The 18,085-nt window shown below is 39.7% G+C and overlaps 2 protein-coding genes across 2 annotated transcripts; both read left to right on the top strand.

The window, feature by feature from the left end:
* Nucleotides 1–7,760: 7,760 nt before the first annotated feature.
* Nucleotides 7,761–9,187, top strand: LOC107304369 (protein ABERRANT PANICLE ORGANIZATION 1). The gene is made up of 2 exons (XM_015838184.2): nt 7,761–8,476; nt 8,566–9,187. Exons 1-2 carry the CDS (start codon nt 7,761–7,763, stop codon nt 9,185–9,187), a joined length of 1,338 nt encoding a protein of 445 aa, XP_015693670.2.
* Nucleotides 9,188–15,350: 6,163 nt separating this feature from the next.
* On the top strand, nt 15,351–16,653 carry LOC121054808 (vegetative cell wall protein gp1-like). The gene is made up of 3 exons (XM_040525590.1): nt 15,351–15,443; nt 15,600–16,253; nt 16,456–16,653. Exons 1-3 carry the CDS (start codon nt 15,377–15,379, stop codon nt 16,485–16,487), a joined length of 753 nt encoding a protein of 250 aa, XP_040381524.1. The 5' UTR covers nt 15,351–15,376; the 3' UTR covers nt 16,488–16,653.
* The last annotated feature ends 1,432 nt before the right edge of the window (nt 16,654–18,085 follow it).

Here is an 18,085-nt window from a genome sequence, read left to right as displayed (position 1 = left end):
GGAGGACGCGGTTGAGCTGCCGGTAACGGTGACGACGCCGGACGTGACCACCGTCCGCGGCGACCGGTTTGGATGGTGCGCGGCGCGGGCGCCATTTGCCTCTCTGCTTCTGCCGGATTTGTCATCGCCGGCCCTCCCTGTAGTCCTCTGCACCATGCATGCATCAGCCATCGCTCCCATCGGTTCGCTCGTGGGGTTGTTTATATGTTTAAATTTAAAATTTTTAACTAAATTTTCAGTTGGTCACGTGGTTTTTTATTGTAGTTTATTTTATAATATTTTCTTTAATTGCTGGACATATATAGAAAGGTTATATCCATAACTTTTTTTTTTTGCAAATAAGTTGTTTTAGATTCTTTTTTTCAAATTAGAAACGGTCGGAGCCCATATCTCTTCACCCCAGGAATCGAAATATTACGAGTAGCCGCAATACACGATGCACCTAAGCTCGCTCACTGAGGTCCTTGACATCCATAATTTTTTTCAAATTATGTCAGTCTGACGATAGAGATGTGCCGCCCTCTCAACATCAGCGGTGAGGATTGGGGAGGAGCTCGATCGTAGCAGCGACAAGGGATGGAGGCGTCATCGATCTGCCGCCTTCCGTCCTGAGCTCACTTCTTCCGATCGTGGCTCGAAGCTTGCTTCCTCTCAGCACTGCCGCCTTCAGATTTGCTTCTGTCTGCCATCACCCATGCCACAGTGTGGAGACTTAGCACACCACCTCCATATACATGACCATGTGCCCGAGATGGCGGTGGAGGGAGGGAAATTTAACTTTTTGCCAATCTTTACGAGTGGTCAAAACAGATTTGTCACTCACTGTCTATGACATATGGATCCTCATGAGTCTATAATACGTGGGTCCAGTAATAAATTTGTTATGAATATTCGTAAGAGTGATAAAAAAGTTAAATACCCTGTGGAGAGATGAGTGGGCTAAATAAAAACTTGAGAAGATAGGTAGGTTGAACGGTAAGTCCTATAAAGAAGGGGACGAAGAAGGGAGTAAATAACATGGCATCAAAGAGATACAGAGAAGCGGAGAGAGATGAAGAAGGTAGCTGATGATGTGGGCCCTATTATTATCATCATCATCATCATCATCATCGCTTAGAGGAGCAAACCAGCTTGTACCTAGCTCAAGGAGGTATTTTCTTTCGTTTGAAAAATTGAAAAATATGATGGGTGTAAAATATCTGACATTATAGTTAAATGGGTAAATTAGGTCTTTATGATAATTATGTTGCCTAAGAGCATCTTCAACAACATCTCTATTTTTAGCTCTCAATTTATCTATTTGGCGAACTAGCTAAAAATATTTCTCTCTATATTTGCTACACACTCTAATATCATCTTTATTTATAACTCTCTAAACACTAATGACTAAACAATATGTGTAGAGCTCATGTGTAGGGTTATGATTGACAAGGTATTTTTGGATGGCCAAATTTGGCCAGTTGGATGGTTTGTTCATCCGGTTAACAAATTTGTTGGAGCTCAAATTTTAAAAAGATACTAAATTTTAGTTTGGAGAGGTATATAGAAACTTTGTTGAAGAGGCTCTGAATCAAACATTAGCCATATTTTTTCAACGGAGGAAGCATATGACTGTAAGCAGGAATTGAAGGTTCTGCTTGCATCCCTAGAACAGAAGAGGCCAGCTGGGACATCAAGGTATAGTCAATGCAAGAAGGATGGCATGGAGGACTAGAAACAAATATGCACAGGTCCAAATCATAGAGCCGTGTGACCCGAAAAAAGATTCCCCTTCTTTTGTGATAACCAAATAAAGCTTCTCTCCCTATCCTGCCTGTGTACGAGTACGTACTCTTTACAAATATTTTTTATTTAGTGCCGTTTTTTAAGGCGTATATTTGACCGTTATCTTATTAAAATATATAATTATTAGTTAGTTTATTTGATTTGATTTATTACTCGAGGCACTTTAAACTTGACTTTTTTTAAATTTATAAAATAATTTAAATAAGATAAACAATTAAATACGGATAAAAACACTAATAACGTTAAATAAAAAAAACCGAGCAAGTACGGGCGTACCGGCTCGCTCTTGAGACACTGTTGAGTATAATTTTTCTCTCTTTTTTCACGCGCACGTTTCCCGAACTGCTAAACGGTGTACTTTTTGCTAAAAGAGTTTATACGAAAGTTATTTTAAAAATCATATTAATTCATTTTTCAAGTTTTTAATAGCTAAAACTTAATTAATCATATACTATTGGCTTTTCTCGGTGTGCCCGTACGTGTGCCTGCAGCAGGCCCCGTGTGAACAACGATCGATCAACGTAGCAGAGCCAAATTTCCTTTGCCTGGGCAACGAAGCAAAGCAAAAGATACACTGTACTGTACGTACGTGCTGCATCCGTAGCTAGCATGCATGACCTGGCTGGAGATCATCGAGGATACTCGTATATATATACGTACAGTGCAGTACATTACAAAACATACGTGTATATATATCTAAGTACGTAGCTGTATAGCTATAGCCAGTAGGCAATAGTACGTACCGCGAGCTCATTAATTTCCTTGTGTTAAAATTCTATGCGCGCGTATTGCTGCATGCAGCCTAGCTCGATCGATCGTACGTATATACGCGAGCTGGCTACGTATAGAGTAGTAGAACTGTACGTAGAGCTGCATGTATATATGCAGTCATTCATGATGGATCGATAGATTGACATCCTGCATGTATGCTTGTACGTATAGACTAAGTACTAATTAATAAAGGTGAAAGGTTCTGGACGCGATTTGAAAGGAGAAAAAAAATGCAGTTGCAATAGCAAAATTTTTTTCTAGAGATGTCACATCTAATATGATCGGATGTTGAAAGGGGTTTTCGGATACGAATGAAAAAACGAACTTCACAACTCACCTAGAAACCGCGAGACGAATCTTTTGAGCCTAATTATACCGTCATTAGCATATATTTGTTACTGTAGCAGTTATGACTAATTATATGACTATTGTATGAATTAGCTAGCCAATAGTTTGGCTAGACAACTCGTAGCCGATAGTTGGCTATACTATTGAACTTGTCGTAATAAAAAAAATTTTAAAGATAATTTTAAATTTAACTTATAAATATAAATAGATACGAAAAGACCCGTGGTTGGTTGGGTGGGTGTGGAAGCCGACAGTACTTGGGCTGCTCGATCAAGATACAGCGCGCCGGCCGGGCGGTTGCTTGAGGATGCAATTGGAACTGACCTGAGCCTTGAATATTTCTCACCTGACACCCATGAAATATGTACAGTAACCATCCATCCATCCGTCCGTCCGTCCGTCGACAGCAAGATTTGGCCGCTATCGTGTCCCTCATCAGGCGGACGGAGAGAAACAGATTGATCGATCATCCCGTCACCGATCGATCACTGTGCAAAAATGGAAGTGGATCAAACGCGAAAATGCAGCAGCTGCTACTACGATCTGCGTGCTGTAGCGCCAGCTAGGGACAGGGACACGAGAGTGGAAGTGGCAAGAGACAAACTGGATGATGCATGCTTTCACTCCAAGCTGCAGCAACACACACAACACAACTCTCTGTCTCTTTTGTGTGTGTGTGTATATATATGTGTGTGTGAGAGTGAGACAGCTTTTCGTGGAAGAGAGAGGCTGATAGGTTTACGAGTTGGCGACTTCAAGTCAATTCGTGTAGCTACTGGCTACCAAGTGCCCTAGCTACTGTGGTTGTCCTCCATGTACGCAACAAAATTTTTTCGAATCAAAGCGACAAACAACTAGTAGAGATGTTGCTCCGTGCAGAATAATGTTGTACTACTACGCAGAAAACAACACATCCCACAGTATAAAACAAGTCCAGCTACGAATTTATTCCCTCCGTCCCTAAATAAATTAATTTTTTACTTTTTATCTATAATTTTTAATTCTTTGTCTTATTTAAAAAAAATTTTGTGATTGATATTTTTTATTTTTATTAGATAATAAATTTTACGTGTGACTAATTTTTTTCTAATTTTCTAAAATTTTTTTAAATAAAACGGATGGTCAAACGTTGGACACGGAAACCGAAGAATTGATTTTTTTTTACAGAGGAAATGCATGGCTCGATAAACAGCTATCACAAGCACATGTGGTAGCAAGATGGTCACCTACATCCATTAACAGAGCGTTGTTGAGAACCGCTAATGGTAAAGTTGTCACGGACTGTTTATAGTACTACTACGATGTTTGTTTTTTTTAATTAGAGAACTAAACGATTTATTAATAAACGAAAAAAAATTATGAATAAAATATTTTACGGGAAGGAATCGGCCAATTATGTCTCTTTTGCTTTTTTTTTCCATTTAAAAACTTAAACAATCACCCTTATATATCTCACTGTGGTATATCGTAACGGTTTTTGGATGATAGAGCTTAAGATATTTGGATATGGCATGTGTGCTACGTGTTGGATGTTGATACATGACGGTTAAAAAAATGGGCTAATATATTTATTGGAGCTTTCTTGCACGTTCTTTTATGGTATATTGACATTGGATCCATTTTGTTTTCAACTCATCTTCCAAGAGTATGTTAATTCGACACAATTGGTTGTGTGGGTACATGTATATATAACACTATTCTAAGGCATTTGGTGATCTACTTGGTATTCTCGTTATTTCGTTTTTGACACAGAAAAAAAATTCCGAATCCAGTATGAATCTGCTTTTTTATATGAACATATTATGGATTTTGTTTTTGTGTATGGTTCCGTACTTAAGACTTATTATTATGATGCACCGTTAAGATGTGGTACTAGGAGTATACGCTTCATGTCCAAATATATGAAACTTTTTCGTAGTTTTAGAAGATAAATATATGTTGTCCCTAAATAAATACTCCCTCTGTCCTAAAAAGAGTGTAATTTGGGTTTTTTTTTAATCCCATAAATACTTTATTTTTAAAATAATCATTGTATTGAATTTTGGTAGACTGAAGACAAATGTCTCATGGATACGAGTAAGGTAAGCTAAAAATATTGTGTTATGGAGAGAGTACTATAGTACTATTGTGTACATCATGCACTACCATCTTTTCGCTTCTATTTCTGTTTATAAGTCAAAATTTGATTTTTTTAAAGAATCTTAAATTTAGAAGTAAGTTTTTTCATCGGACTTTATTTTCTAGTATATATATTGACTTTAGATCGCTAAGAATGCATATATTTTTTATTTAGAAATATTTTTCGTTCATAAATATAGCCTTTGGCCTTTTCATGATCGAATAATTAAACTCCAAATTTCAGTTTGATACCTAACATTTTGGTAAGATGCCTATCACTTTTTCTGAGTTTTGACCCAATGTTTGGCTGTGTAAGGACCCACCAGTTTGATGACCCCATTTTATTATTTGCATATCCAAACTAAAAATTGTTCAAGTACACTGACGAGACATACAACTATATATAGAATAATCAACTCATTTTTAGATTTGTAGTTAGGAGTTGGTTATTTAGAGCAGGTACACTAATATATAAAACCAACTATAAACATATTAAGAGATGAGAGAGAAAGCAGCGACCTATAGATTTATAGCTAGCTGCAGCACGGACTTCAAGACACAATATGTACATGATAAGTTGGACCAGATATTAATAGTGTAGTATATATTTTGTAGGTAACTATTGTATAAATTGGCTATTAGATTGGCTACAAGTAATTTAAAGCTTTAAAGCTAGTAGCTGGCTATATACTATTGAACTCGCTCTTAAATGGAGAGAACGAGTAGGAATTTGGTTTTATCAGCAACGGATGAGAAATCCAAACAAGCCAGAGGTGCACATCAAATAAAAACAGAAAGTAGTTTCATTTGCATTATCATTTTGTATAAGATTATACTGTGGATTACAAGTTCTAACAAAAAAAACGGATTAGACAGACTGAATGACAAATATGACTATACAATATACTACCATGCATGTATAAGATCACAGCAATACTGGCAGTAGAAATTAATTACTACTGCTGTTTGAGTACCCCACATGCATTTCGACACAATAATTCCATGGCAATCTTCCAATGTTGCCCTCCATTTAATCATGCATGCTGCAAACTTCTCAGTTTTGTATCACAAGTTCGTATCTCAAGTATAAGTTTAAATCTGTTCTAACTCAAATACCTTTAAATTGATCAAATTTATATAAAAATATAGTAACATCTACAACACCAAATTAATTTAATTAAATGTATCATATTAAATATATTCCTAAATTGTATTTATTCTATATCAAGAATATTGTATGTGATCTTTTTAAACTTTAAAATATTTGACTTATAGAAACTAGAGTGCCTTGTAATACGAATCAATTGAACAAAAATGCATGCATAGAATAACACATGAGGGATGGCAGTTATTGTCTACTGCTTCCATATCAGGAAAAGAAACCAATTTATGGGTCCTCTCCGTTCGTCCGAAAACATTCTCAAATAAATCAATTTTTAACATTCAAACTTTATCCCCAAATAAAGCTATTTCTCTTCATACCTTTCACCTTAGCCAATCGCAATTAATTATCCTTCATTTAATCTCTTAACCAACATTATCTTTTGAACTAATCATAATTTCTACATAATCATTTCCATATCCTTTCTGCCCAGCAATAGAAAGACTAGTCCACCCAGTCCAAAATAAGGTTAGGGTATGTTTAAAGGTAGAGCCGATTACAGACTATTATCTGATCATGTAAGTAGTAAGAACATATTTTATGATGATACATGCAAAAGTTGAGTTGTGCATGATTACTTCATTAATATGCCAAAATAATTTGTTATTACACTAATTTTTTTTATCTAACCTTATAGAATAAAAAAAATTAATAAATGTTAAAAGTCAACTCTAATTCGTTGTCATATATAACAACAACTTTTCTATCTCTTCACTCCCTTTCCAGCATGTTACCGGTGATAATTAAGAGAGTTAGCTAATAGATATATTTTTACGTGCCTTATACCTTCCTATCCACATTTATTCCAAAATAAATCTATTTCTCAACCTACCCACTCATCTAAACCAACGAGAGTCATTCTTCATTTTAATTCCTTCTCATGCCTTCTTTTCTTATCCGATCGTAAACTTTTTTCAATCATTCCTGCTAAGCTTTTTATGCCCAACTTTAAAAATACTTATATTTTAGAAACAAATGATTACATTTTAGAACAGAGTAAAATTTTGGTACAGATATAATGTTGTCAATTTTTCCTTGTCAAATCAAATTTAGGTGAATATATAGGGGCGGATTTGGTATGGGGGCGGTGGGGGCTCGACCCCCGCTACCCCCGTTAAAGCCATTAGATTCCTTACGAAAGACCCCCCTAAAATTTATAGCAAAGATAAATAAAAAGAAGGGTTAAAACTCTATTTACTTTGTCCAGACCCTTATAATATCGTTGGCTAGATCCACTGTTGAATATATATATGCCGCAACACAATCGATCGACCATTTGATCCATCGTCCATGATCACTTGATCTATCGTCCATTTATAATTAATCGTTGCTTGCGAATTCACAATAATCACAGATATGTATCAGTGCATGCACGCTTCCATCCCAAACCGTTACTAGCTTTTCCACCGGCCACAGATCGAGCTCTAGCTGCCTCACATGAAATCCCTCGGCATCTCGAGCACCACCAGCAGCAGCAGCAGCAGCAGCAGCTAGTATCATTTCACCCTCTTTGATTCTCCCTGGCAGCAGCAGCAGCAGCTGCAGCTTCACACTCGAAAGCTTCACCTCACCCAGCATGATGAACCCTCGCCGGCTGCCGCCTCTGCCGTCGTTGTCCGTGGAGGCGGCGGCTGCGGCGGCGGTGGACGAGATGGACCCGCGTGTGTGGCGCCGGCTGCCGCAGCCGCTCGTGGACCGCGTCCTGGCATGCCTGCCGACGCCGACGTTCCTCCGCCTCCGCGCCGCCTGCCGCCGCTTCTACCACCTCCTCTTCTCGTCCCCGTTCCTCCACTCCCACCTCCTCCTCTCCCCGCACCTCCCCTTCTTCGCCTTCGTCGTGCCCTCCGCGGGGCACCTGCTCCTGCTCGATCCCACCGGCCAGGTGCCCTCCTGGTCCCGCCTCCCGCTGCCGCTCCCGCCCGTCGCCGGGGGGCCCGCGGCGTTCTCCCCGGCGGCCGCGTCGGCCGGCCTGCTCGCGTTCTTGTCCGACGCGTCTGGCCACAAGACGCTGCTCCTCGCCAACCCCATCACACGCCTCCTCGCCGCGCTGCCGATCTCCCCGACCGCGCGCCTCTCCCCCACAGTCGGCCTCGCCGCCGGCCCCACCTCCATCATCGCCGTCGTGGCTGGAGACGACCTCGTGTCCCCTTTTGCTGTCAAGAACATATCTGCCGACACCTTCGTCGCCGACGCCGCCTCCGTCCCGCCCTCCGGCTTCTGGGCCCCCAGCTCCCTCCTCCCCCGCCTGTCGTCCCTCGACCCCCGCGCCGGCATGGCCTTCGCCTCCGGCAGGTAAGCCGCTCAAGCACGCACGGTACATTTATATTATTGCACAAATTTATTGTGTCATGCAAGATTTTGAGGTTAATTGTCTCTTCTAGGTTCTACTGCATGAGCTCATCTCCGTTTGCGGTTCTCGTGTTCGACGTGGCGGCCAATGTCTGGAGCAAGGTGCAGCCGCCGATGAGGCGTTTCCTGAGGTCGCCGGCGCTGGTGGAGCTCGGCGGCGGGAGGGAGGGAGCGGCGAGGGTTGCACTGGTTTCGGCCGTCGAGAAGAGCCGGCTCAGCGTTCCGCGCAGCGTTCGTCTGTGGACGCTGCGCCGCGTCGGCAACGGAGGAGGAGCAGCCGGCGGCGGCGGCGGAGGCGCGTGGACAGAGGTGGCGCGGATGCCGCCGGAGGTGCACGCGCAGTTCGCCGTGGCGGAAGGAGGGCGCGGGTTCGAGTGCGCGGCGCACGGCGACTACGTCGTGCTCGCGCCGCGCGGCCCGGTGGCCCAGGCGCCCGCGAGCGCGCTCGTGTTCGACTCTCGCCGCGACGAGTGGCGGTGGGCGCCGCCGTGCCCGTACGTCGTCGCGCTAGCGCACGGCGGCGTCGTCGTCGGCGCCGCTGCCGCTGCCGGCGCGGGCTTCCGGGTGTTCGCCTACGAGCCCCGCCTGGCGACGCCGGCCATTGGCCTCCTCGACGCCACGGCGCCCGTCGCCTTGCATGGCATGCATGGTTAGGGGCCTCGATCTGCCTGCACATGTGGTTTTTGTGCATGCTACATGGAGTAATTAAATAATTAATTATGACCACAGTGCATGCATACATGAGCTAGCTAAGCTAGTTGTGAACTTGTGGTATGTTAATTTGAGTTTCAGTAGATCTAGGGTGTGTCATGCATGCATGGATTTATGGTAATTTCTTATGAGCAAGTGTGGTATATGATATCTTAGGTTTCAGAATTAGTTGATGCAAGTATGTGCAAGTTATGTACTAGCTATCTTAAATTAGGTATTTGTCATCTGAGTTCATAGTATGCATGTTAAATTGACTGGTTTGAAGTGGTTTCTCTCAGTTCAGAAAACACTAATAATTAATTCCGGAAACTTCTACATTTTTGTTTTCTTCTATTGGTCGATCTGTTGAAGAATATTAATGCATTTGATCGATCTGATTGTGTTATATATGTTCGACTGGAGAGTTTTGATTTAGATGGTTTCTCATGATCACATGAAGCGTACAACCGTTTGTGATCATTTGGGATGATTTTCTGGCCAGCGTGGTTTTTTTTATACGTTGAATCCACCTCAAATATAGCCTCCTATTTTGGAGGTGCATATTTTTAAAATATTTGCTCAGTTTTTCACACATAGGAGTATATAGATAGTTGCATCTTTATTGTTAGAGTAGACTATAAGCTAGCTATAAGCATATTTTAAAGAGATATGAGAGAAGAGAGAAGAGCAATTTGCTACTAATTTGTAGCTAGCTATAGCGCGGGCTCCAAGACGTCGTGTGTGTAACATGTGAGACTATGTATTAATGTTTTGTAGTTAACTATTGTATTAGTTGGCTATTAGATTGACTATAGATGAATTGGAGCTAGTAGTTGGCTATACTATTGAATTTGCTCTTAGGTTAGTCTCAATGCATAGTTTTATGGCATAGTTACCAAAACTGTAAACTAGGTAACCGATCCAGATAAGTTTTATGAGGATGAAACTTCTCTCTCATATCATGAAACTCTCTCATTTAATTACCCTGTCAAGTTAGCAATTTTTAATTTGACACCATATTTAATATGTATGACACCCCACAAAACATTATTAACACTGATCTTAGTGAAATCAGTACAACCAATTAAATAAAGCTAGATACTCTGGAAAAGTGAGATGCTCAAACTTAGTTTTATCTAGCGCCTTGGTCGATCAAATCTTATGACCTGCCATTTTTGTGCCTATTGACATGGTTAGTTGTAAGTTTACTCTAGCATTTTTATCTAACAGTGGACACGAGCTATATCTGTAAACCTATATAGTTTCCGTAATATGTTGATTCAGTGAACTTCACACACATCATACTCAAATCATCTGTATTTAATAAAAGATAATACCCAAGCAATATACTATTATATATTTTCTAACAATCAGACTGATTTGCAAAAATCCTGAAACACATAGCAAATCTATTCTAAAATATAAGTATTTATAGGACTACTATATTCTTTAGCAGAGATTAAAAATACTTTGGCGATTCAATAGAGATAGGAGGGTAGGTGGAGATAATGTGAAATAAATGTAAGTACTGATGATATTATTACAATATTCATGCATATAAGTGGAAGCTAATGAAATTGGTTTTTGATATTTATTGTTTCTAACTTCTCCTAGAAGTGATCATGAAAAGTAATTAACTAAGTATTTCAACTGATTATATATGAAGAAAATAGCATATATATATGTGTGCGTGTGTACGTGTGTGTGCATCCTTGAGAGCCATGAAACTGTCTTCTGTATTCTCTTGGCAAAAAATGGCTTGGCTTTTTATATACTGCACTGATTATCAATTTGTATTTCAGCATCTTACAGTCCAGTAGCAGCATACATGAAACAGCAATGCCTTCAGCTTCTCTCCTTTTCTTTAGACTAGTAATGTAACATGTTCATACAACTGATAATAAACAGCACAGACCTATAGATCATAAAATGATTTATACAACTGATGATGTACGAAAAGAAATGGTTTTCTTACAAAGCACTTGTTTTTTCTGGTTTATGTGAAGCGATGGTTTTTTCATGATGTGGGATGAGGAAGTATGAACAGAGATGTGCTACAGTACATATCTGCAGATAATAGGGATACTCAATGAATAAATTTTCTGACAATCAAGCACGCTTTATCTAGCCTTATAGACAATTGCTTATACAGATGATAATTCAATGTTATAAAACACAGCAAATATCTTACGGTCAGTTTCCAAAGCAACGTCGATGCAGAAATTCCCACCCCCATCTTTTTTTTTTCTGTTTATGCTTATAAGGTAAAACTTAAATTTTCAACCTTAAATTTAAACTTGGTTTTGGGTTTTTTTTCGCTGAAGTTTATTTTCTAGCATTCTTTTAGATCGCTAAGAATATATATATATATATATATATATATAATTTATAAATTATTTTTTATTTACAAATATATCGTTTAGTTTTTTATGATAAAACCAAGAAATCGAACTTTTGAAAGTGTTACATAAATAATGGAACGTAGCCGAGGAGAGCTGATTCTCAACTAGCCAGACATACTACAATATCATACACTCAGGGGCGTTCTGGAGCTCGTAGGAGGTGGACGACCGCATAGGCCCCAAAAATCATGGGTCCCAAGATTTACAAAGTATACTAAGTATATGTAATAGTTTTGAGTTTTTTTTAATTAGAATCAGTCTAAGTTGTCTTGTATAATAAATATATATAACAATTTAGTTCTTCAAGATTTTATTCCACAAGAAAATAAAGGTCTAGTCTAAATTCTAAATTTATTGAAACGATATAAGTGTTTTTTCAATATAACTATTGCATAAGCGTCATTAGTTTTTTTAGTATTCTTTGCTTAGCACTCTGAACTGAGCCCCATATTTTCAGGAGACACCGCTGCATGCACTGATGACAAAATATTGTTAACTGCAAATGCGAATAAAATGTGATCGATACGAGCTCGCTCAAATAGAGAATGAGATGAAAAGTTGTGTGGTTCATGCACTACAGTAGAACTATATTTGGCAATGTACAGTAGAATGGAGGAATCTCTTATGAGGAATGCACATGAGTTAAGTACTGTAGCAGGGCTGCAGGATGAACAGCACAGGTGCGGGGCAGGGCAGGGCAGGGGTATATATATATGCAATGCAGGTAAGCAGTGGTACACCACTGATCTTGACCGGATCGGCCGGCCATGGCCACAGAATGCTCTGCTCTCATGGCTGTGGCTGCAACGATGCAGCTGGGATTCCTATCATTTCTTTGGCTTCGGGCAAGAAATCAATGGAGCAGTACAGCCTCACCTGCAAGCTACACACCCATAGGCCCCGGCACCTAGCGGGCTAGTACAGGCCAAGCATATTGTTATCTTTCCACTTTCTATTCGATCGATAGACATGGACAGTACTTACTACTTAACTCCCGTAATTTATTGATTAAGGTGGTCGTGCTTGGGATAACTGAGATTATAACCACTGGCGGATCTAGAAAAATTATTACTAGAGACTAGACGAAAGAGAGTAAAGATCTATGAACACTGATGTCTACTTTCAGCTATTATAAAGAGAGTAAAGATCTATGAACGCTGATGTTTACTTTCAGCTATTATTCTTTTTAGTAATACTAAAAATTTTATTAGAAGGCTTCAATGACACCGCTGGTAGGAGGGGCTATAGGTATTATTAGCATCTGATTTTTTTAGTGGATATTTAAGGTTACGAACGACTGACTTAACTATATAAAATATGAACCACTGAATAGATTAGTACAAAGTTAGAAATCTTCATTCAGAAATATAAGAAAGTTTTTGAACAAAACATACTCCCTCCGTTTCGAAATGTAAATCTTTCTAGCATTGCCTAAATTTATATAGATGCTAAATCTTTTTAGCTCTGCATCTTCGGAGTGAAAGAAGAGGTACCTCTAGCGATCAGCTTGTGGGGACTACTTCAAGGCTGGCTCCTAATCTTGCTTATCCCTTGACAAAGGATTAATAGGCTCAGTGCATGGTTTGAGGGGTGAAGTTCTCAAACCTTGCGTGAAAGATTACTGTCTCTGGCCTATTTACTTATCGTATTTAAATTTACATTCATAGACTACTTGAACCACTATTATTATAGAATTGCAAAACATAACTTAGTAGTATAGCTTTGTTTGATCCTTATCAAATTAACTTATTAACCTAGGTTAGTTCATTGAAAGGGAGAGTTACATTTAAATCACCTATCCACCCTCTTAGGTCGACAATTGATTGTACAACTCAATAGCTCTGACTTCGCAGCTAAAGCATCGTTGGTAACTTGGTATTAGGCTAATCGCAAGCGATTAGGGTCATGTTCATTTGGGTCGGTTACTACCAGATTCTCCCGCTTTCTTTCTGCACACGTTTCTCAAAACTGCTAAACGATATTTTTTTGCAAAAATTTTCTAGAATTTTTTAAAAAACATATCAATCTATTTTCCAAATTTTATAGCTAATAATTAATTAATAATATATTAATTCCTTACTTAGTTTTCTGCACTGCCTACTAACCCCAATAAAGAACACGGGCTAAGCAGCTCCGACTTCCCATGTGGATCTCAGCCAAAGTCACATTCTGTAAATTCACAAAGAGTTACACTGATGTCTTCATAGTTTTCTCTAAAAATTAAACAATGAAATGGACATGTCCAAATATATAGTACTCCCTCCGCACCTAAATATTTGACACCGTTAACTTTTTTATAAACGTTTGACTATTTATCTTATTCAAATTTTTTATCAAATATGTAAAGCTATATATATATATATATGCATAAAAGTATATCTAACAATAAATGAAATGATATAAAAATATTTAATAATTATGTAAATTTTTTAAATAAGACGAATAGTTAAACGTGTATAAAAAATTACATGCGTCGAATATTTAATATTCAGGGAATGAGGGAGCAGTAATTAATCGTCTGTGCGTAAACAAGGTACCAATGATGTACCAACCAGTTGTCTCTGCTTGAGTGGAACCAAAGCAACAGAAAAGGACCCACGCCCATACGTGCAACTTTAATCAATTTTCCTCTTTTCCTTTTTATTTCTTTGTTTCTTGAATTTCTCTTTGACCAAGCAAGCACAGGTGCCAAAACTGCACCTGGAGAAAAGATGAAGAATCCAAACCAAATGCGCCGAAAATAACAGTGAAAAGAAATAAGCATTTGCAGCAGAGAACCAAATTTTCTTAAGGACTAAGGCCACTTCGGTAGGAGGGGGAAGTAGGTTAGTTATCCGGCGTGTAAAACGTAGTAATAGATTAGTATATTAAAAATATAAATAAATTAATATGATTTTTTAAATAACTTTTATAGAAATTTTTTAAAAAAATACACTGTTTAACGGTTCGAGAAACGTGTGTATGAAAAACGAGAGGGTTTAGATAACTTACTAGAACCGCCGAACGCGGCCTAAGTAAGTAATCTTATGCACCTTTAGCCTGCATAGCCAAATCTGGCTAGCATCTAGCATGCAGCTGGAGAATTCTTCCTGCCTCCCTTTTGCCTGCCCACTTGAGATTTATTTGCCATTGGTAGCCAACTCATTTGAACCTTCTAGCTTGTTCCTCAAATATCACACACAAAGTGCAAATATAGCTAAAAAAGATTCAAACAATCTGATAATATTGGCTTTCCTCATCAACTTATTGACTCATTACCAAAATTAAATTCTAAAACTTAATTTTGCAGTTAACTTTTAAAGAGGGAGGAGGGGTGTCATTGCGTTTATTGATAACATTGGCTTTTAAACTGCTAACGACATAATAATTCTATGTAAATTATTGTGTTAGTTTGTTCATCGACATAAGTTGCAATATATCTGCATGCACAATATAGAACGGATGGAGTACTTGATATGTGCAAATTTTAGAGTCATGTTTGTCGAATCTAGAACTTCAATTTTTGTATTTATATATAACCCACTATCCTCTATGTTTGAGCTTTTATCGAAAAAAAAAAACATTACTATAACGAAAGCTAGTGTGCAGGCACTAGACCCTCGACTAAGGCATTAGAATCCTTCTCCCATGTATTATATCTTTATAACAATGTCACTCTCCCTACTTCAATCATGTCTTAATAGCAAACATCAGTTGGTAGCCGGGTGAAGTGGCAGATAGGACCATCACCACTGCTGCACAAACACTTATTATGAAGCTAATGATGCTCATCATCAAGCATTTCATCCTCCTGTCTCTCATTCTCTCCATTCAATATGGTGATCATCAACAGCTCACTCAAATCCACAAAATGCACATTGATTGATCTGTATATGATTTTGTAATTGCTCATATGCTTGATTAGTTCTTGTCTAAATTGGGATTAATTAATGTATTACCTCTTGTTATCTTTGTGTGAAATGTGTGTCGTGCAGGTGTGGCAAATGGCACCTCGAGGTCACCGTTGCCGCCGTACAAAGACGTCGTGGGCTCATCAGCTCCGGTAGCCGACGGCGTTCCGCCGCCGCCGCCGCCGTACTGCGTGTACCCTCCTCCCGCCAAGCCGACCCTGCCGGCCCCGCTGCCACCGACGCCGGCGAGCCCCGGCGCCGCCCCTCCGGCCAGTACACCTTCGACCACGCCAGGGAGCCCGCCGACGACTTCTGGCCCCGGCGCCACCCCTCCGGCCGGTACGCTGCCTTCCATCGCGCCGGGAACCCCGCCGCCGGCCGGTGCGGCGCCGGCGCCGCCTTCGACCGCGCCGCCGGGGAGCCCGCCAACGGCAACCAACGAGCCGCCGCCGCCGCCTTCGCCGGTGGTGTTCCCGGGTCCGGGGACGACGACGCACCCGGGGGTGTGGTGCGTGGCGAACCCGACGGTGGCCAGCGCCGTGGCGCAGACGGCGATGGACTACGCGTGCGGGTCGGGCGCCGACTGCGACATGCTTGCGCCGGGGGCGCCGTGCTTCCTCCCCGACACGCTCATGGCGCACGCCTCCTACGCCTTCAACAGCTACTGGCAGCGCACCAAGGTCGCCGGCGGCACCTGCGACTTCGCCGGCGCCGCCATGCTCATCACCAAAGATCCCAGTAAGTGCACCGCATGCAGCTAGCTACCTCTCTTGGGCCTTGGGCCGATGCCCAAGGCCTCTTCTACACATTAGGCCCAGGAAGAGCCCATCCTGATATTACGAGTTTAATTATTATCCTTTTTCTCGCATGAATTTTACTGCTGTTTTTGTATGGTTTTTTTTAATCATTTTCAACGTGTTGTTATTTTTATTTTGTGTAGGTTATGACGGGTGCCGGTACATGTACATGTGAAGGCAAAAAAAATTGCTTTTTGCAAGACTCTTGAGCCGTCGAAGTAATCCATGGGTCTCCAGCACAAAGTACTGAAGTAAATATATCATTTTTGAACGGTGGAACTGTCCACAGTATCAGTATCACAAGCATACTGCTGTGTATCGTGTACTCTTTCACGTCCACATTCATAGCCTAATTGCACTGTTAAAAAGCACATATAGACGTGCTAAACTTGTTCTAACCGTGTCACCGTCGATCCGGTTACGAGATGCAGTAAAAAGGACAGGTGTTATAGTACTCGATTCGCTAAAAAGAAACATTTATCATTTAAAATAATATTTGATCAAATTTATAAAGTTTTCATCGTCCTTAATTTTTTAAATGTCTAGGCTAAATATAAGACAAATGATAAGACTCTTCTCAAAAGTACCATCGTAATATCATACACATTATATTTTAAAAACTTATTAAATGTAATTTTGGATCAGAATTTTAAATGTTTAATAAAATTTTATTCCAAATAACAATTTTTTTTTATCGGAGAGAGTATGTCAGACCACAGGAAGCAGTAATCGCGTGCAGATCTTCCACACGAAGAAATTCCAACCAAACGGTTAAAATCAACTCTAAATGTAAAGTTAGAAAATTTAATTTTGGCTTGGTTAAAATCAACTCTAAATTTAAAGTTAAAAATTTTAATTTTGACTTATAAATATAAGTGAGAAGATGGTGGCTGTTATTTTGAAATGGAGTGACGATGAACTCACTTTGGGATGAAGAGTAATTAAAATAAATTTGCAAAATCTTATACACATTCTTCTTTAAATACAACAACTTCATCTATGTTCTTTATCGCAACCAATAACAATTTCTTTTACTAATGACCATGTTCATCCCCCATGAGGGACTAAAGATTTTTTGCAGACACTTTTCAAGTTCCTAAAATATCTACTTCGTGAAATAAAAACTCTATAAGACTTTTGCTTTATACTATTTAATTTAATCGTTTATATGCTCAAATAGCTATAAAAAATTAAGATAATTCTTCGATCTCAAATATCACAAACGACACCTTAATTATGTCTACTTTTTATTTGTCGGGTCTAACCATAAATTTGCCTTTATACTTTGGAACCAAGATATTACCATTGTTTATGCACACGCCGTTAATTTTGGTTTTAAAACTAAATATTTGTGTTGTTAATGATCAAAGCTCCAAAAATATTGGCTGAATCTTAAATTAAGCTTCAAGAATTCTGAGGGGTTGTTTAGATGGGGCTAAACTTTTTAGCCCATCCTATGTCACATCGGATGTTTGATAGTAATTTGAAGTATTAAACATAGACTAATAAAAAGGCAAAATTTGCTATAGGCATCGAAAAAATGTGTAATTAGCTGGTGGACACCGGAATATCGCGATTTTGCTGTAGGGCACCACAAAAATATAGTAATTAGCTGGTAGACACTCCGACCATTATTTTATTAATTTCGGAGACAAAATTTTTTAAAATGGCAAGATTGCCCTCGATGATCGGTCTGTCGTCACCCTCGCCGCAGCTAGGTCGTTGCTATCGCCGTCTGCTCAGTCGCCCTGTAGGCTAGGGTCCGGATGTGGT

Source organism: Oryza brachyantha, chromosome 6 (assembly GCF_000231095.2).
Source record: "Oryza brachyantha chromosome 6, ObraRS2, whole genome shotgun sequence".
Taxonomy (NCBI): Eukaryota; Viridiplantae; Streptophyta; class Magnoliopsida; order Poales; family Poaceae; genus Oryza; species Oryza brachyantha.
Note: the sequence above shows the minus strand (reverse complement) of the source record. Positions and strands in the feature narration are given on the sequence as shown.

Coding starts and splice junctions, on each gene's coding strand:
- LOC107304369 (XM_015838184.2), top strand. CDS start 7,761: ATGATGAACCCTCGCCGGCTGCCGCCTCTGCCGTCGTTGTCCGTGGAG. Junction 8,477..8,565: donor ATGGCCTTCGCCTCCGGCAG/GTAAGCCGCTCA, acceptor TGTCTCTTCTAG/GTTCTACTGCATGAGCTCAT.
- LOC121054808 (XM_040525590.1), top strand. CDS start 15,377: ATGAAGCTAATGATGCTCATCATCAAGCATTTCATCCTCCTGTCTCTC. Junction 15,444..15,599: donor CATTCTCTCCATTCAATATG/GTGATCATCAAC, acceptor TGTGTCGTGCAG/GTGTGGCAAATGGCACCTCG. Junction 16,254..16,455: donor GCTCATCACCAAAGATCCCA/GTAAGTGCACCG, acceptor TATTTTGTGTAG/GTTATGACGGGTGCCGGTAC.